General features: G+C 39.1%; 1 protein-coding gene across 1 annotated transcript in view; it reads left to right on the forward strand.

Annotated features, from left to right (window-relative positions):
• Nucleotides 1-571: 571 nt before the first annotated feature.
• The window catches only part of LOC139741634 (Y+L amino acid transporter 2-like), a 44,948-nt gene continuing 23,858 nt past the window's right edge, over nt 572-21,661 (forward strand). Inside the window, exon 1 of the mRNA XM_071652213.1 lies at nt 572-1,257. Within this exon, the coding sequence (XP_071508314.1) occupies nt 618-1,257 (640 nt within the window). The 5' untranslated portion in view covers nt 572-617. The remainder of the gene's footprint in view (nt 1,258-21,661) is intronic.

Genomic DNA, 21,661 nt, shown 5'->3' on the forward strand with positions numbered 1-21,661 from the left:
CAAGATGATTTTGCAGTGAGATCTGTGTTATTACTCGTAGGGCGATACCTCCGGCGGGGTTTCCGCTTCCTCAAAAAGGTCTTTCAGAGGCGTGCAGAGTACATGCACATTCATTGAGCTACGACCATGGCACATTCATTGAGCTACGACCATGGCACACAATGGACATTCCAGAACAAGACAATGGATTCGATCGATCGCGCTTGTCCATCACTGGACCTGTACTCCCTGTATCGCATGGTCTCGTGCGCAACCGTGTGTGTGTGTGTGTGTGTTGAAACACCACCACGCACAAACCGGTTTGAAGGGGTTCTCCCGCTCTCGACACGCGGTGGCAGAAGTGAAATAGACATACGGTAAAATAGCAGAGACTGCTGGTAAACAAAGCCTGAAGCGTGCGGCAGGTTGACGAAACATATCGTACAGGCAGATGCGAAGAGAACGGCTTCTACTCGAGCTCATCTGATGTACACGCCAGCCTTGAGGATAGCAGTCTGAAAGTGAAGTAGAGAGTGGTGTAGCTAACTGCTAGCTCGACTTCACTCATAACTCGATTCAAATAACCACTTGACTTGCTGTGTTTCCATCGCCGTCGCGAAGTCAGCGAGGAAAATAACATGTCAGAGTACGACGCCTTGTCGAACGAAGAAGGGTCGCCGCCGCCTGTGGCCGATCCGGCGGGAAGCTCGCCGGTGCGGAACGGCGCTACCAATGTTGGACAGGGAAGCCAGGTCGTGTACCGGCCGATCAACGGCAAGAATGACGACCCGGAGATCGAAACCAAGCTGGCCGACAAGGCCAAGGAGGCGAAAGGAGATGATTCATCCAGCAATGATAGCGCCGTGGAACTGAAAAGAGAAATATCGCTTATGGGCGGGGTCGCCGTCAACGTCGGTGTCATCATCGGCTCCGGCATCTTCATCTCGCCGAAGGGCGTGCTGATCGGGTCAGGAAGCGTGGGCCTGACCATGGTCAACTGGTCACTCTGTGGCGTGTTCTCTCTCATCGGAGCCCTTTGCCTGGCCGAGCTTGGAACTATGATACCATCGTCTGGTGGATTCTACGTCTACGCCCAGCAGAGCTTCGGCAACTTCTGGGCTTTCCTCCTCCTCTGGGTGATGAGCGGGATGATGCAGCCCGTTGCCATAGCAGTCATCACGCTGACCTGCGCCCAATACGTACTCGAACCGTTCTTCATGTTGGCAGACTGCGATCCACCGGCCTCGGCAATTAACATCATAGCGATATGTGCTCAATGTAAGTATACAGTGTTATCTCTGGAGCATTATGGAGTATATACACATGTACGTCGGCCTACTGAATACCGAATATATCAACTTTGTTAATCCCCATAGAATAGTGATTATGCGAGATGCTGCGCAATGGTAGTATACATCTACATTTCGTGATATTATTAGTTACCCCCTGCTTGTTCACGAAATACGGGCAAATATCTACGGTCTGGTGCCATATTCCATGAGGCCGAAGGCCGAATGGAATATGGCACCAGACCGTAGATATTTCCCGTATTTCGTAAGAACAAGCAGGGGGTAACGATTTTATCTTTTAGCGTAGGCCCTAGATCTGTAATTCTGTAGATTCTAGTGTAATCTCATTGGTAAAGTTACACAGGCAATCGTGGAACCCGATTTTACTTCTGTTCCCGTTAATTTTTTTTTTTTTTCAGCGAGTGAAGTTGAAATCGTCGCCTGCCCCGAATGCATGAGCTAGCGCGCTGATTATGGTGCGCGCTGCAGCTGTGCGTAACGTTCACCCAGTCACGGAATACGGGTGCCATAGAGCTGTACATGAATTCTCTCGTTTTGCGGAATACATGTATTCACATGCGCACAAATATCAACAAAAAAATAATTGAATGGAGAATGAACGGTATTTACTCACCACTTGTACTTTTCTTGTCCCCAGTTTCTCCTACATTCATCAGGAATAGACTCTACATGTCTCATCAGCAATCTCTAATTAAGTCATTTGTTGTACATAACTCCCGTTTCTCGCTTGAAAATGTGAACACTGACAAAATATTCGAACTTCGCTGACTGAGTTCAAGTTCAAGACGTCAAAGTCAACGTTAAAATGCCAAAACCAAATTCCAAAACACGAAAAGTTGATTTTCAAACTGTTCAAACGTGTGTACAATTACAGGTTTGGCAACAATCTTTAACTATTTTTGTGGTGGATACACATTCACAACCAGATTGTGAATTGTACAACCACTGAATGAAGGCATTGCAGATCTCTGTCGTGGTGATCTCAGGCTAGTTACATGCTGAGCCGTTGTTAATATTTGATTGCCATGCTCTCTCACGTGAATTTCTTGGGTTTGTTGTTGAAAGAACGAGTCTTCGTCTAATTCTGTCAAAAATGGGCCCAAGTCAAAATTGGGCATAAGTTGGTCTTGGTTTTGGCTTGATAGAGATCGAGGTTCTTGTGGAACAGATACAGTTGTGCTAGTGTGAGGCGGTGTCGTACTACAACTACTCGTACTATGAGTCGTAGTAACGCTAACATAGATCTAACGTTAGGCTGTGAACGTGAGGCGCCTAGGGTTACTGTCGAACTAGGCCCAGGCCTAGACCGACTATCGCTTGGATCTGACGTGCTTGACTGGACTTGATCCAGGAGATTCTCACTAAGACTTCTTCCCATGTCCATTTTTTCTCGGTGTGATACGCGTTGATACACAGCAAGGGAACTGACTGACTTGTGTCCAGTCACTGCTTGAATCTGTGACGCAGCATACTTTTTCCTCGATAGGATCGTAGCACCAGTAACACGCACAGAATGGTTGGTGTATGTTTGAGACAACTCATATTTCTGACTAATCTTCTTCATGAAAGACTGGAGTGTGTCAATGCCAAGATATTTGTTATAGTACCAAATCTGACTGTTCTTCACATGAAGTTTGTCCCTCGGTCGCTGCCACAGGCTGTCACAGTCAGGACTCAGGTGCTGAAGGTAGGTTTCAAATGATGTAACTGGGCACCGCGGATTACCTGGTAACTCCGGCATCACTGCTGTGTAGCTCTCTCTGTCCAACTCATTGTGGTTCTTGTTCAATTCGTCGATAGCTTTGCATACAAATCTTTTTCCGGTATTCACATCAGTCTTGATGACGAACGTGGATTTGGTCATTCCATGCATATTTTCAGCTCCTCGCCGAAAAAAATAAAATCTTATGTCAAACTGAACTTTTTCCTGGAGCACAACTGGATCTTGCATGGAACTGAAATTGCGGTAGAGCTGCTGCAAATCAGTCTCGGCTATTTCAGGGTGATGTGAAACGTCTCCTTTACCCATATCTTTCAATTCACGGAGCGCGGCTTTGAATGACTCATTAGCGGCGTTAAATTCCCTGTCTTTGATGATATCAAAGCTGCTGTCATTCGGCGGAGCCTTTAGATAGCGATTCAAACCATGACGAAGATTTTCAAGAGTTGATGCTTTGTAGAACTCCCCACCAGCAACGTTAGATTTAACGTTAGGCCTACTCGACGCACAGCTATTTCCAACGTCAGCAGAATTCTTCTGTTTACGAGCGGCCAACCAAAATCCTTCCAACACATTGTTAAGCTTTGCTGCCGGAAAACTTTCAAAGTTAACGTCGTCATATTCATCACTTTCTTCCAAGTACGCCCTGAGGACCCGGGCTGCTTTTGCGTTGGCCTTTGCTGTGTTTTTAGGAGTTGTAGTAACCTTCTTTTCGCTTATTTCTTCTTTCGAATGATGTTTAAATCGCCGTGTTGCCATGTTGACTTACAATGTAACGTACGTCTATACAGTATAACTCGCGAGCTGATTATGCGCGCATTACATGCATCCATCCCATAAATCACGTACTGAGTACGCGCATGTAGCGTAGCTAGCTGTGTAATATCATGACGTCATTATCACGGAATACGGAATATATTCAGTGGTGGATTTAGCGCATGCGCACAATATGACCTTATCACGGAATACGGGATATATTCAGTGGTTGATTGACCAATGAGATTACAGAATTCACCATCACTAAAAGATAAATATATATATACGAATATATGTACCTATATATCTATATCTATATGTACATATATATGTATACACGTATGACTTTTTACATTTTAAAGGAGCAATACATTACTGACATGGTAAATTTGAAAAGACGATTAGCTTAATCACAATATTGGCACATCGCTTGTATATTAGCCAAAAATTACTGACATATGGAAGTAGAAATAATATTATTACCAAAACCTTCTTACAATATACTGGTACACCAAACGCGCGCGGCAGTCGACATGAAAGTGATATGCCCGCAGCGTTGATACAACTTTACCCTATAATGTCATATAGAAGCGGAAAACACAATAAACCAAACTTGGCAGTTGACATTGTCTTGAAACTCAGTTAATACTTTATCGTATCGTAAAACATTGTATGTAGGTCTTTCTGCACTGTTGACATGCGTGAAACGTTTGATGCAGCTCAATCATATATATTCCAAAACTTACATGCACATGCAGTAATTTCATAAAAGTTCAACAAAAATACGTGGGAGTTGGAAAGATATTATACAGGTGTAGTAGTCTCTTCCCACCCACGTGTATCTACGCCGCCACATTATACCTGATGAAGCAGGGTTGGGGGTCGCAAAACAAGCACACAAACAAACGAATATAAAAGTATTTCGCTGATACCTCTTTGAAGTCAGTATCTTAATGAAACAAATCGAGGTCAACAAGCTAAATCAAAATCTTTAGATTTCTACTGCAAATTGAGTTGGCGGGGGAATAGTTCGACCGTAGCAGCCTATTATGGCACAGAAGACGCCAAAGGTTGCTTTGAACAAAAGGTTTTTGTTGCCTCAAAGAATGCCAGGGAGTTCAGCAGACCACGTTTATGCTTTTCCCCCCCCAAAATAATCACCAGCCCGTGTTGTAATTTTGCATGGGTAGGATATAGGGTATAATAATGGCCAACTTCAGGCATATTTTCATCGATAGGAGGCTATACCATGGTAGGTACATGGCTGCACGAAGGACTGCGGTAGATGGCGTTTCCATTCAGCTTACGTGGAAAGAACACCCGTTTGTGTGAGGCCGTGTTTTCCTCATCAGATAAGATGTAAAAGTCGTGATATGTGAGATATTGCTATTATACCGTTTCCTGTACAAATGACATACACAGAAGTGCGAGCTTCCAAACAGAATGTAAAATGCTGCGAAATACGTCGAAAGATTTCCCAGAACTTTAACAAATCCTCCAAATAACTGATGATTGGCACACAATTTAAATGATCACCGAAATCATGAAATATCCGAAATGATCTTGTTTCCTTGATCAGTAATGATCATGTTTGATATTCAGCTTATTGTCGCATATTGTCACATGCTAAAGTTTACTGCAAACATTATTATCCCAACGTTCATTGGCTTAACCCACGATTATCTGTACAGGGCAAACTGACAGACATAATGCAAAGCTTTAAAAGGCACCAGCACAGGGCCCTCAAAAGGAAGGACTTAGGGTGTGTTGTGGCACCTGGTTTGGCTGTAGGAGATACAGAGGCTAATAATATGTAACAAAAAATATCTCAAGTCTTTGTCGCATACACAGCACACACGGAGACAATGGGAAGCAAAGTAAACATAAAATTGATACACTCAGCTACAGGTTTATATACAAGTGCCAGTAGGCATTTCGTTTGGGTATATATTTGATAGAATGGCAAAGAATAGTGGGGATACACAGACCTGTGATAACCGAAATTGAAACCTTATGCTCTTTCCAGAGAACTGGGTCAGGTTAATTCCTGCAGACAATATGAGTATGATAGATATAACTAAACTATATTGGTTGACGGTGGAACGACGAAATTGTCTCAATGCTCTTCTGATGGACACACACGTAATGTCAAAACAACAACAAACCAACAGCGAAGAAAAATGATCGGCAGTTCGAAAACAAAACATTATATGCACACTGTATGTTCCGAATTCTGACTCTGCACGTGGAGAGGTCAACGTATATGTTTATGTTTCGTTCGTGAATCTATATATCACTGTTTGAGTTGCTGTGACAAGCTTGGCGTCGAAAGATGAAAATTATACAAACAAGCCACAGTATGAATTCACGTTGTATTTCTTGCTGTAAGCTAGACACGCTAGATACTTCAAGTGGAGCCAGCAGAGAGGAAGCGGCAACAGTCAGTAATGGTTCAATACTGAGGTGCAGCTTGAGGTTCAAGGTGCGTCTTGCGTGCAACCACATGTGACCGAGCAGGCGTGATGCGGACTTTGCGTCTACGTGGTTACGCAATGTGTCTTTTACACCATGCAGGGGATACTGAGTATACAACTGAATGTACTATGGAAACGTTGTTAGGTCAATGGTACTATCAAGGAGGTACAAGGCGAGCCTAGTTAGGAAATACTGCCATAGCATTACCATGGCGCCACAATAAGTGGGTCTATGGTGGTATTACTAGACAATGCTATTAATAGTATGTGAAGAGGCTCATTCATTGATTCCCAACGCACTTTGCCAACCCGTGCTCGGCGTCCTAAGCCACTCGACTCATCACATACAATGGCGGACTTGGATTAGCGCCTAAAGTTGCTGTAACTACCGGAAAAGACGACCTGATACACCTTGACCCGTCCCTAGACTGATACTAGGTTTACTGTACCAAACAAGGTACAAAATTATATGTACAACAACTTGTACCATGTCATTCACACACATAAACCAGGGGCGGATCCAGGAATTCCGTAAAGAGGGGCGCCTTTACAAAAAAAAAAAAAAAAAAAAAAAAAAAAGGGGGGGGGGGCGCACACACCCCTCCCCATTTTCCCCCCATTTTATTTCTTTTGTTTTATGGATCAGCAATTGTAAACGAACACATACACCGGTCATGATGAAGTCCTTGGTGCATTTTCTACGAAATATTTGTACATAAAGTGCAGTGACAAGCTTATTGACGATAAACCATCTGTTTCAATCGCTAAGCTTAAAAAGTGATATTTTTAATTTGTTTTTGTTTGTTTTTCTTTTGGGGATTGAGAACAACATAAGTAAAGTATTTAGGAAAGAATTATGCACGTTTCTATATTCAAAATTTTGGTACACTACTGCAAACGGTCAAAGTATAGGCCTACTGTATACAAATACAATATAAACCACCGCTCTTGGGCTACTTGATAAAGTTGAGTTGCCACTCCTCTTTTGACTACCACAACAAACTATTTTCATAACGGAAATTTTACTGTTCTTCTGCGCAAACCCGTTTGACACTTCTAATTATACCGAGATGATCTTAGTCTGAAGTCTACCAATCATAAAAAAAAGAGAAAGAAAAAAAAGTGTCGTGTGACATTATCATTTTCATGGGCAACTTAATTGGACGATTTGGCAAACAAGAGATAAGACAGTAAGAGATAAGTGAACAAGGTAACCCTTTGTTAGTTATGCTTGTTTGACTTCTTGTTCAGTGGACTGATATTATCTGACCATCATACACGCATATATCCATTCAGCATTGCTGTTCAGTATTTCAGCTAACATTAATCCACATATTATTCTTCTCTCTATACTGAATCAGTTGCGCATCAGACTCTTGGCCAATTTGAAGTTGAAGTTGAAGTTTATTATCTATCTATATTCACATGTTTACATGGCATATCCTCTTTTCTTATTCTTTTTTTTTTTTGGTATATCACTCAGGACTCACTTGTACAGTAAATTGTATCATAGGATGCGACATTGATCGTATAGTTTCGGCTGAGACCAAACTTCGAGTTTCTAACATTTTTGGTGAGATGATGAGAAACTTCTTATAAAATATGAAAGAACATGTACATGTAATTCCAAGAGGAATTCAACATTTATTTGACGAAAATTGGTTCTGAAATGGCTGAGATACTCTCAAAAAGAGCAATCTTAATAAAAAGTGGGACTCACCTTTTATTACGATCGATTTGTTTTGCTTTGTTTTTGGATGGCTCGGCCATTCCAAACCGATTTTCATCAAATAAACTTTGAATTCCTCTTAGAATGGTTTGCTCTGTACTATTTCATAAAGTGGGTTTTGGGTATCTCGCAAAAAGTTAAAAGCCAAATCCTTATCTCTACCAATACTTTACCATCCCTTTAAGTCACCGTTTATCTTTCTCGTGCAACACCTTCTGATGAACATTTTAACTGGTATAAGTGCGCCCACGGAGCTCATTCAGGAACCCGTCTGTACTTGTAATTGTGAATAGAATCATCTGTAATATTATTAAGGAAACGATACAGAAAGCCGCAGAGATGATGAGAATATAGGTCAGAAAATAATCATATTGGTCACGTGCTTTGCCCGTGACTTTGCTTCTGTGCGTACTGTATTCCTGTGGACCTTTCATATCGTGTGGACTCTTTCATTAATGTGTAGGTAGGTGTACAAGGGGGTGGGGAGAGGATATACAGGAGTAAGAAATAATAGTAATGATAAGGATATGATATATTTGGTGAAAATTTAGAGGGTATTATAAGATGTGATAGGCTTTAAAATGGGAAGGTCCAGCTATAAGGTTGTTTTGTTTCATTGTTTTCAAGTGGGCGTGGGAGAGGAATATTATGACCTTGACCATGGCGTGTGTAGTGCGTGGTGATAGCATAAAGTACCATGAACTCCAAGGCAACAACCTGATATTCCCATCCACTGACCAACTAAAATACAGCACTTAATGCCCAAACAGAAAGTTAGTACTGTACTCTTATAAATTATAAGAGGCCGAAATGCCCCCGTAACTCGTATACTTCGACGGAAGGTTTGTGTCCTCTTTTGCTGGTAGCTCTATACGACTATATCAACATGAGATTGTACGGACACAAACGATTTGTTTCCCGAGAGTTTGAGTCAACAATCACGGACTCGCGAATCACATGGCGGGAACAATGGTTACCAGGATGGTATACCTATGCCTGTCTGTTGACAAACTTTGCGTCTGAAACTTCATGAACGCATGCCTTCGTGGAAAAGCTCTGAGGGAAACCTGTAGCGAAATTTGTTAGGTATATGCAGGAACAACTCAGAAATAGTGAGTATAGGCCCCTTATACATGGTCTATTGTGCCTGCACACGCGCAAAGACAATTCCCAATAAGTGCAATGGGTCGGTATCTGCACTTATCTCTAATAACAGTTATAAGGAATCTATTGATAGCAAGCTGAAAGCTAATACAATAGTATTTTTATCACCCCTATAACAACCATAATCGATTATACAACCTAACAGTCTATATACAACCATCCTTTATACAGACTATACAATCTACTATCCTATACAGCCAATATGCCTGCAGAGAGCTTTTCTCCATATGCTTTATTTTTGTCCATTCTGTGAAAGGAATATCATTTTAACACGCAAGTGTTTCCGATATGATTATATCCGTTTCCCTCTATCATGTGATAATGTATATCCCATCTGCACACCGCCCATATTTTATGATTAGTCTAAAGCTAACACACATTAAAGATTTAATCTGGAGATGAAAGATGCAAGTCTATTTTAGAGGCGCATATTAGTCGTACTCCGTCGACCGTAATGACCTGAACCAATCTAAAACTTTTTTTTTTTCAATACAGTCATTTCAGTGACCCTAGCGATGCCTAATTTCACGATGATAGCTAAGCCTCAGCGTATTGGCTTGTTGCAGCGTGTCAGACTAAGGAGGTACTAGGTCACTAGTACCTCCGGGAGAAAAAAAAAATTGGCAGTTTCTGCTACATGATTACAGATAACTGTTAGGCATTTCGTTCCGTCAGGGCCACCAAGCTGATGAACTGATGTAAAGGGATTCCACCAAACGCATTACTATGATTGACAGGAAAATTGACAGGAAAATATGAACGTGCGTACCTTCAACCCCTTCAAAACTACGAACCAAACAATATAACAAAATGACATACGATTTGTCTCCTATAAACTGTCATTCGTAATTTGCAGTTGACACACGAAAGCTGAGTAAACGATATGATATTAAAGAGTGCCAGTAGATTATTTGTACATTGATATAATCGTGAAAAACCAATATGGTGATATCATAAGTTCAGGATGATAATACTTGGTTTTTGAACGTGACAGGTAGAAGTCCATTATGAAAGGTATAGTCCATCATATGACGTTCTATATTATGTTTAGACGTTATATTCCCTTTGGTCTACTTGCAAATTATCAAGACTGCAGTGTAAGTATAAACGGTTCCTATCAAAGTGAATTTCACTATACCGATTTTCTAAAACTCTAATGCAGCTTGTACAAATTGCATTTAAAGAGTAACTGTAACTCTGCGTCCCAGTTGACCGAAAAAAAGTGAAGTAAAGCGAAAAATGAAAGTTTCAGAGAACTATAAGGAAGCATAGAATTATGCTTTTTCCTTGTTTTTAGGAAACATTGATATCGATTTCGATCACCTATGCGGATGACATTGCCTCACAATTCTTTCATGAACCTGTGAATGAAAAGCTACATATTTTTTTTAAATGAGTTACCGTATCCACTTTAATTCTCTCTTCCCTATCTATGACATATTTGCTAAGTTTTCGATTCGATCGTGAATGATTTAATGCATATGATATTATCTGTTCTGTTACAATTTAATTTCAAAAACAGAATTGTTAAAACGATTTGGGTGCAAATCAGTGTGTAAATTCACATGACAGTATATCATCGGCTCGTTTGATTTGCGTAATATTTTTATGGTAACCAATAACGGGTGCACGTCACGAGACCGACACCCACGAGTCATACATACCACGAGTCATCCAGCTCACAAGTCATACAGCCCATTAGTTCGACACTAAGCTAACAAGGCCCACGAGATGTTGATGCTGTTGACCAGGACGACTGTCTGTCAAAATATATTGCTTATGTAGCCAGATTGATTTACTCTACTGATGTTAGTGCGAGAGTAATACACCCATGCATTTCAAAACTAATATCTTTGCTAAATATCTTCCTTCGAAATTTATTTGGAAAATACATAAGATACTCTTCTTTTTCAATTTGATTTTTACTTTCTTACATGTATATGAAGGTGGATTGTCCTTTAACGGATTCTGACCAAACTTTGTGAAATATGAAAGCTGACATAGATTTACACCACATGACACCAAGTGCATTCGGTCTCCAATGACTTTGCTTTTGACTTTGAGCATGCGGTATGGCCATCTGGTAAAGCAATATGATTGAGTGTGAACATATCACGGACAGGTGGCTACGATGATTTTATCTGGAGGAGTCCACTGGATGATCATGAAGCTATACGTACAACCGTTCTCCCCAACTAGCGTGTTCATGTGTGTTTCGTTCCATACGGGATGTTCACCTCGTTTTGCACTCTTACAGGACATTTCGAGCGTGAGAAAATGTGAGAAGCAATTCAGTCATGAAAAAAGGACTTTCCTGAGATTTTTTGGGCCTTACATTCGCGTGTATGTCCCAAGTGTATGTATGGAAATCGTCTTCAAGAGATGACATGGCAACTCGCTTATTTGGGATATATTTTAATGTCTACTATCACTCTTTGAATTGCGAGCACATTCTTCTACTCTTTCATCAAAAATTTGTGATGATTTGATTTGTTTTCTTTGACTGAAAAAACCCCCCAACATCACAATTGTCTCACTTACAACCCACATGGCCCAGTATTTGAACTGACAAAGCTAAGGACACAAAGAATATTCTATAATATTTAATTGGACAGTAAATGCAGGTGGACGGCCAGCCATTTTTGCTCCGTCACTCGCTTCGTCGCTTCTACCAGTATACTTATGGAGTTTCTAGGTCAAATTCTTTTAATCGATACCAGCAAAGACTAATACGCAAATCGGATTCACTACGAACTGGTGTTCATTACCAGTATTTTCTGTGCGAGTTATTACTGCGCATGTGCAGTTCATCTCTTTGTCGTGACGTCATCCGCGAAGCTCTGTCGGTCAAGAGACAGAAGTCGGTGTGAAAATAGCAGTGAGGTGGGAGAGAGATAACCAAAATGTCAAGGTTACGCTCGCAACGCCTAGCCAAAACCAACCAACAACACACATCATAATTGTAGGCGTACAGAAGGATGTAAATTAACGCATCACGACGTGAATGGCTTCCTCCTACACAACGTCTTCTGAATATTGGCCAGTTTACTACTGTCTTCATGTTTATGTATATCGTTATACGTACATCGAAGACCTTGTAACAACAGGGAGGTGGGCCCTGGTAACAACAGGAGGTACTAGGCGAGTCTATAGTACATCCGTTGTAACAAGTATTCCATCTTCTTGTATATACTACGTGTATATACATATTCAATGCTTTCAACTCTTGTCTTACAAGCATCAGGTAATTTTTCTGGATGTCGAGAAAAAAAAAATAATCTAAAAATTTAAGTCGTTGTTAAACAGGTCTATTATAGATCGATGCTATCAGTAGGACCCGCACTCACATCTCATGGTGCATGTATAGGTATACCACTGCTTGATTTTCGTTTTCAAATATCGCAACATTTCTTGGTCGACACTCTAACCGGGGATTTCTCTCACCCCGTATATTGACTACATTACTACATATCCACAAATAACCATCGTCCGGACATCTGTCACCGATGAAGATAAGTTCACCTTAGATATCTCGCAAAACGTTAAAAACTGAATTCTCACCTTAACCAATACTATGCCATTTTTTTCAAAGGAAATACAAACACTGCGAATTTTCTCAATTGAATTGCAACAGGAAAGGAATGTTTTGGGTGCGGTTAATAAGCAACCATCATGTACACTCCTTATCATTTTATTGCGCATCTGCGCCTTTTGTGTGTTTGTGTGAGTGTGTGTGCGTCTGTGTTTGTGTATGGAGTGTTTCAATCTATTGATGACAAGAAACAGAAGAGGAAAAAACTCAAGAAGAAGGAAATTATTTCGTTCAAAGTGTCTGGCTCCTTTGTTTGCTTCAATCGCACCCAGACATTCCACGTTATTTGATGGCATTCCATTCAAGGAAATGCTCCGAAATGTTATAAAACTAATACTGCCTCGTTTTGTGCTCTTCATTCACCTATATACGCTCATGCATACATTTCTCTTGATGAGCCTTTTTCCGTCTGTTCTGTGGCTGACTTCTCTTCGCTTGCACAAGAGAATCCAAGCTCGTGTATATGTGCACTCTGGGATTATAATATCCTAATAGAAATCGAAAATGCCAAAAAAAAATATATATTTAAAAAATCAATGCATATTGTCACCATGGGCCATGAATGATAAACTACACACAATACATGACACCTATTATCAAGGCCCTACATCGATCCAAATTGTTCGTTTGTATAGTAGATACAATATATATAAATATAAAGGCCTACATAATATATAATTTATATCCTTAATGTTGAGAGGAAAAAATAAGAAATGAATTAACGTCCAACTATTTTTAATGGTTGCATCAAATTTTTGAACGTGTCACGAATCTTCTTCAATATACGTAATGAATATTTACAATATTTACATAATAAATATATAGGTAGCATATGTGTGTGTGCGTTTGCGTGTGTGTGTGTGTGTGTGTACACAGTATACTGTACACAGTATTTTGAACAATTGTTGAAATCTAATAAAAAGAAAAGTGTTATTAAGGAAATATATGATAATAAAGAACAGTTGATAAAGGATGTAAATGGAATAATGAAAGTAATTAGGTTATTTTATGAAAAGTTGTATTTTAATAATGATGAAAATATTTATGATATAAATTGTGTATTTTTTGATGATATTCCGAAATTAAGTGAAGAGAGTAGAAAAAGTTGTGAAGGGAAAGTTAATATAAATGAATGTTTTATGGTTTTAAAAGAAATGAAAGGTAATAAAGCTCCTGGAAACGATGGCTTCACAGTGGAGTTTTATCTCACTTTCTGGTCGGTTCTGGGGCAAATGATTGTAGATGCTCTGAATGAGGCATATGATGAAGGGGCTTTATCAATATCAGAAAAGCAAGGTGTTATTACTTTATTAGAAAAAGAAAATAAGGATGTACTATACATCAAAAATTATAGACCAATTACACTTTTGAATGTAGATTATAAAATATTATCTAAGGTGTTATCAAATAGAATTAAAGAAGTTTTGGGAGAGATTATTCACTTTGATCAAGTTGGGTACATAAAGAATAGGAATATAGGAGAAGCGGTAAGATTAGTAGATGATATGTTATTTCATTCTTTGCATTACACAAGTGGGTTTTTGGTCACAGTGGATTTCGAAAAAGCGTTTGATTCAGTTGCACATGAATTTTTATTTCGGGTCTTACATAGGTTTGGTTTCGGTGAATCGTTTTGTTCCTGGGTTAAGGTGCTTTATAAGGATATTAGCAGTTGTGTTATGAATGGAGGGCACTCTACTGGTTATTTCAAAATCAAGAGAGGGGTTAGGCAAGGTGATCCCCTGTCTCCGTATTTGTTTTTATTAGTAATTGAAACACTGGCGCAAGTAGTAAGGAAAGATAACACTGTAAAAGGAATATGTTTTGGGGGAAATGAAATAAAGCAAATTTTATATGCGGATGATATTTCGTTGTTTATAAAGGACATAAAATCTTTAAATAGGTTACAGTATATTTTTGATGAATTCGGGAAAATAAGCGGTTTAATTGTAAATAAAGAAAAATTTAATTTTTTGTGGATGGGTAAGGATACAGATAAACCTGTATTATCTGTATCTGGAAAATATGTGGATGCAGTTAAAATTTTGGGGGTGAATTTTGTAAGAGATGTGAGGGGGAAGAATGAGATCAATTTTAAAGAAATATTAAGTAGAATAAAAAAGTTGTTAGGATGGTGGAAACAGCGTGATTTAACACTCATGGGAAAAATTCATTTGTTGAAAACTTATGCATTATCAAGGTTAAATTATGTTTCATCACTCATAGTTGTTCCTCAATGGATATTTCCTGAATTGGATAAGATGGTTTTTGAATTTTTGTGGAATGGTAAAGACCGGGTAAAAAGGAATATTATGTATCAAGATTATGTTAATGGGGGACTGCGAATGATAAATTTTAAGCTGTTTGTCAAAACGCAACGTATTATGTGGTTGAAACGTTTATTGTATGGTGAGAAGAAATCTGGGTGGAAAATGTATTTTGATTTTAGTTTTCGATCAGTAGGAGGAAGGTTCTTATTTTTATGTGACTATGAATGGTCTAGATTGACATTGACAAATCCAGTTCCACCTTTTTATTTAGAAATGGTTAAGGTATGGCAGGAAATGGATAAATGTAGGAATTTTGAAGATGAAGTGATGAATCCAGTTATATTTAATAATAGAAAAGTATGTATAAAAGGGAAGAGTATTTTTGATTGTGATTTATATGAAAAGGGTGTTTATAATGTACATCATATTTTACAAGGAGGTTTTATTAAACCCGTTGGGTATTTTCGAAATTTAGGTATTATGGGAAATGGTATATTTAAGATAAATGATATTTATAATGTTTTTCCAGAAAAGTGGAAAGAGTCCACAGGGAGTGTAAGGTTTCAGCAAATTGATGTATTAAATTATGATATACAGGTGAAGATTTTTGGTAAGATATTAGAATTTCAAAATATTAAGTCAAAAATAGTGTATGAGTATTTTGTTACAGCTTTACAAGAATTGTATACTCTGGAAATAAGATATGGTGAAGTGAAGTATGATTGTAGTGATAAGGAAATTAGACATTTATTTCTTAGACCTAGAAGCACGACTTTACTTAGTAAACATAGGGAATTTCAGTTTAAGTTGTTACACGGGGTGATATATACAAGGGAACATTTGTTTAAGTTTGGTTTTGTGAATGATAATCTTTGTTCTTTTTGTCAATTGGAAAGGGAAACTTATTCACATATATTTTTTGATTGTGTGAAAGTAAAGCCGATATGGCAGTTTCTTATTGAGTTTTATGATTTAGTTGAGTTAGAAGAATTAGAATGGAGAGATATCTTTTTAGGTTTACGAGGTAGTTCAAATAGAATCAAATGCGTGAATGCCTTGATAATTTTGATGAAAATTGTAATATTTCGGTCAAGAGAACAAAATAAGTTACCCAAGAGGGAAAAGATAAAGAAATTTGTTTTGGATTTTATAGAGGAGGAAAAGAACGTTGCGGTTAAAGCAGGTAAGCTCGGTTTTCATTTGCAAAAATGGGAGCAGTTGAAACTTTCATAGAGTCAGATGTATGGTCAGTTTAGGTTTTAGCCGTTTTAATGTTTAGGAATCGGTATATGTATCAGCATTATGGTGGTCACTTTTTTTTTTCCCCCATGTAAAATGTTTAGTTAGCTTCGGTTTTAATTTGGTGTGTGTTTAACTGTCAAAGAAACAGGTAACCAAGATACCACAAATATGCAGTGTGACTTGGCGTGCAAATGTTGGTGTTTGTGAGTGCGCACTGGTGGGTATGTTGTTGTTGTTTTGGTTGATGTCTAGTGCATATATGGGTGTGTGTGTGTGTGTGTTGAGGGAAGGCTACGGGGGTGGGGGTATGTTAGTGGGGAAATAGGTGGGGATGGTTAGGGTCATAGGTAGATGTAGTTAGGTTAGAGTAGAGTAATGGTTAGCGGGGAAATAGGTGGGGATGGTTAGGGTTAGGTAGATGTAGTTAGGCAATGGTAGAATAATGGTTAAGGGGTCAGGCAGGAATAGGATTTGTTTTGATGATATGCACATATGGTTATTTTGTGCTGTACGGGGGGGGGGAGGGGTGGTTGATAGGTTAGATAGAAAAAAAATGATGAGTTTTGTTCGGTTAAGTAAAGAATGCTTTTTTAAATATGTTTTAGGAACTGCTGTATTCTCAAGAGAGTGTAAGAGAATTTATATAATGAAGTGGATATTGAGCAATCTGATCAAGTTGATCAAGATTTTTTTTTCCCTTTTAAGAGTTATACTTTATCTGATATATTTATGTATATAGTGTGTGCTCTGCCAAAAAAAAAAAGAAACAAAAAAGAAGGAAGTTAAGTGAAAAAGTGATTGAGTAGCACACATCTCTTAGTCGGTGTGTGAGTGATAAGGCACATTCGGATTGGCTTGATTAGGCTGATCAAAATAGCTTTTTCTGAGAATTATGCAGATTTTTATGTCATTTCTTTTATAAAAACAGGGTATGATTTGGTAAAAAGAATCAAATATATTGTACTGTATGTTTGAAAAATGATTTAGCAGCACAAGAAAGAAGAATGCAGCTGCTTTCTTTTTTTTTGTTGATGGACGTATTAATTTTATTATTAATATGGATTTCACATTGAATGAAACTCAAATAAAAGAATATTACAAAAAAAAAAAAAAAAGTGTGTGTGTGTGTGTGTGTGTGTGGTGAACATTTTTATTATGCGGTTGGTTCGGTTATGAGGTATTGGCCATACTAAATGCTCGAGGTATTTTGTGTAGTGTATAATTTAAGTGTAGGAGTGAAACCAGGGAGGTGAGACATGAGAGTCGTGACCCTTCCCCTAAGGTTACCGCGTGATTATGTTCAGCGTGTGAGTCCAGATACTCAATATAATCGATCGAGCAGGCCCTTGCACTTTACTGAATTTTAGTCTTCTACCAAGACAGGCTCATTGCATTGTCCATTGAAGAGCAGTATAGTAAGAAGTCCACCGGAACTGCTCTGACCAGGGAGGCGAGACGCATCCCTGTATGAAATGCCATGTGTTACAAAAGTCGGGAAAACCACTGAGAGGTTTTTCTTTGCTCGTGCAAAGTATAAACTACAGATTACAGTTTATTTTTTACTCTGCACGATCAAAGCAAAACCTCTGATCTGTAGTACAGCTCAAACATGCTCTGACCACGTGTACTATTACGTACAGCTCCTTGCTCTGGCAAGCCTATACATGACCGGCTAAACACCTTGTTAGGCCTACATTGTGCGTGATTTGCCAGCTGGAACGAAAAAGTGGCGTAGAGGAGCCACAAGAATTTGATCTGCTATTCACTGTTGATCGAGGTATTCATCAAACCAGTGCCCCATAAAATCCATGCTCCTGCTCTTCATGCTGTGTGCTACTCCGTTGGGGTGCTGCTTGATTAAAACATTCTATGGACTCCTCGCCAGCAATTTACCCTTATGCTTCAACTGCATTATTTTGTGAGCGAATTAGGAGCATTATCAAATTGTAGTACAATGTACTGATGTCAAATGGTTAAATTAAGTATAATCAGGGAGGTGGAACCACCTTCCTGGTATAATGTAGAGGGAGAGCAGACAGTCACGAAGCAATACTGAGTATCATACACACTGTATTCTGTGGTTGGTTTTCTAAAGTGTATACTAGAGGGGAGCCAAGTAGGTTTTCGTAATTCGCGGTGACAATGGCGTCCACGCATACATAGCCCTCTCCAGACTACCAATGGCGTACGTCAACTACGTAAAGCATATGTCCACGACCACGTGATTCGATTATGATCAAGCAGCTTTTACCATAGCGTGCTGAAACACGATCGTGAAAGTGAATTACACTACCACCCTTTTCCTCCTGCACAATGCACTGTCCAGATGTGTCCGCTCTAGCAGAAAACTATATCTAACTACAAAAGGAACATTTCTGTGAACATCTCTAATTCGTCTTGAACTCAACGTATATCTAATGATTAAGGAAAGAACTGCATGTGTCACGAGTTAGTGCGGAAACGTACATGCACCACATAATCAATTTCCCAAAGCAAGTTGCAGAGGGGTGCTGTATTTACAGACTGTCTTTCTGTTGGTGGCAACGGCGCCACGTGATGAAGGAAGTAGACCTACGTTTAGGTTGGCCATGTGCAGCTTGCAAAGAATAGAAGATAGTGAAAGCTAAGATAGATACCGGATAATCACTCCGAAATGATGATGAAAAAAAAAACCAACATTTAAATGGCACCATTTATCCTAATATGATGAACAATTGTAGTTTAGCGCCCGAATAGGTTCAAGATATGTGGTCTTTTTTACTACATTCATTCACAGCACTAAACCTGAATCGCGATTACCTTGATGAGCCGGTGAACAACCTCAACGATGGGTTGATGACGAATCCCTATTTTGACAGAATCTGTTAAATTCCCCATCCGTAATGGTTAAAAACGCTAATTCCTATATCGACTGAAAATTGTAATGATCGAAGTCATTAAACCTTTTCATTTGTCCCATTTTAAAGACCACATGCACTCATGACAACGTGCTAATTCCAACATTTCTTTATGGAATTTCTACTTTTGTCGTTCAAGTTTGGTAATGTTCCTCGAGTATCTCATTTATTTGGAGACTATATGACGATCCAGTGTCAAGCTGGTCGCGAAGTGGTCGCGGAGACGTCTCCATTACCTCTCCGAAATGTCTCCTGGAGACTAGACTGGTCAACTGGGAGTCGGGAGAGAATGGAACATTTTCTTCTTTTTTGTCACAGACATTTTTCCCAGTCTCCAGCTGGTATCGGAAACATCTCTGTGGGGTCTCTGGAATGTCTCCTTAGTCGGGGACACAGTTATCATTATCTTCGTCCCCAAGGTCTCCAAGTCGCAGGTTATCTGCGAGGTCTTCGAGACGTCTCCGCGGCCTTGCTAAGACCTGTTGGCGACCAGTACCGGCGACGTCTCGGAGAGGTCTCCTCGAGTGAGAAGACGTCTCGGGGATGTCGCGGCGATGTCTCCGTGATTTCTTGGGAAATATACGTTTTCACCCTCTTTGGAGTTGTCTTTGATGTCGATCTGGAGTCGCTCTCTTGGTGAGAGCGCAAGTCATTTCTTGGTCTGTAGAGTCGCACGAGTCGCAGCAGTGAGTGATCAGTCGCGGCAAAGTCTCCTGTAGAGTGAGATAGGCCAGAACTCTTAAAGCGTTCGTCTTGTCGGGACGTTTCTTGCGTCCATGCAAAAATGTCATGGCAGGTATTTCAAAGTGATAAGAGAAGTACATTGTACTACTCAGTAGTTTCTGTCTTGAATTTTGCTCGAGTTTTGGTCCTTAATGCAAGTCGAGCTGCAGAGGATGTTGCGGCTCTGTGAGTGAGGATGTAACAATTTGTTGCACCGTACTTCGAGGAGACGTATGTTACGGTCTTAAAGTGTACAACAGATGTTACGGTCTTAAAGTGTAGCTAGCGATACACCCGATCGGGCAACACGTGAACATTCATACGAGTATTACTGTCCCAAAATACATCATACTTAAAGACAACGAGGGAAAAAAAGGAGATCAAAACTTGTGATCCGATATTGCGGTATCGTTTTACAAATTGTTCCGATATTCAAGAAGGGAATCGATTCTATCAAATGGTTGTCTCTATTTACAGCGGGTATAATTAAGGGTTAGATTCTGTGTATATTTGAGATACACATCAGGGTAATATCGTGAAGAAGTTTAGGACTGCGTGATCACTAAGACGTGGCGTCCCAGGGCTCATGAAGATCTTTTCATCAGCTCCTGATTTGTTTTGTACATACAACAGGGAGGAAAAAGCATATGCAATAATGACAATGATAATGATAGTGATAATGATAATGATGATGATGATAATGATAATAATAACAATAATGATAATAATGATAATGATAATGATAATAATAATAATAATAATAATAATAATAATAATAGTAGTAATAATAATGATGATAATAATGATAATAATAATAAGAAGAATAATAATAATAATTAAAAATGATAATAACATTAATATAAATTGTATACAAATATCTGTGATGCCCCTTACCATTCTGTCTGTGTGCTCACAGGGCACATTAGCATTCATTTGATATTGAACGGAAGCAAAATATTAGATCTATTATGTGTATTAGCTTATATTTTTCTTGATCCAACCCCTTCCCTCCCCTGTCTGTTGCAAATGAAGGTCATCGAAACATTGCAGAGTAGTATGCGGAGTATCATGATTTCGCGATTGGTGCAAAAGCACCATACAGTCATACACGTATCGTGAAGTTAAAGGGTTACATATTACAGATACTTGTGAGTCATTTTGAAATGGTTAGACGTTGATATGATAATCATACAGCATACGCAGAGCGGCCAATTTTGTCCGGTCGGCATTCACAGGCCTATTACACTTAGTGCGTGGGAAGATTGTGATTGTGTATGATTGGATTGCATTGTCCTTCGTTGTTATTGATGCTGGTATTAATAGCTAGTTTCATTGCAGTACGAACTTAAAGGGGACAGTGGGCAGATTGTAATCTACTTAATGCAGATAAAAATTAATGCTGTGCGTAAATGTTACTCCCAGGTTAATAGAAGGATTCATGGCTCTCGCTTGCTGCATGAAAGAATCATATGTATGTCCACGTTATATTAACGTTGGCTTGAAGATATAGATACATAGAATTACGCTTATTTTTCATAAAAGGATCAGTATAATGATTATTTTCGAACATTGCAAGAAATATTATGGATTAAGGAAGGTAAACATTTCATTTGTTTCTCAATTTATTCTTTGGGAGATGATAATGTAGAACTCTGTGTTAAACCATCACGGCTACATAGCCTAAACTGTGAATGGAATGCACAAATGATTTAAATAATTCTGCTTAAAAATTATTGAAAACACGAGGCAATTTAAAGAAGATTTTCATGAAATGAGACAACTGGAGACTTTGGTTTAATGGCATC

The sequence above is a fragment of the Diadema antillarum genome, unplaced genomic scaffold, assembly GCF_040938485.1.
Source record: "Diadema antillarum isolate AM-2024a unplaced genomic scaffold, OU_Dant_1.0 seq00000941_RagTag, whole genome shotgun sequence".
Classification (NCBI taxonomy): Eukaryota; Metazoa; Echinodermata; class Echinoidea; order Diadematoida; family Diadematidae; genus Diadema; species Diadema antillarum.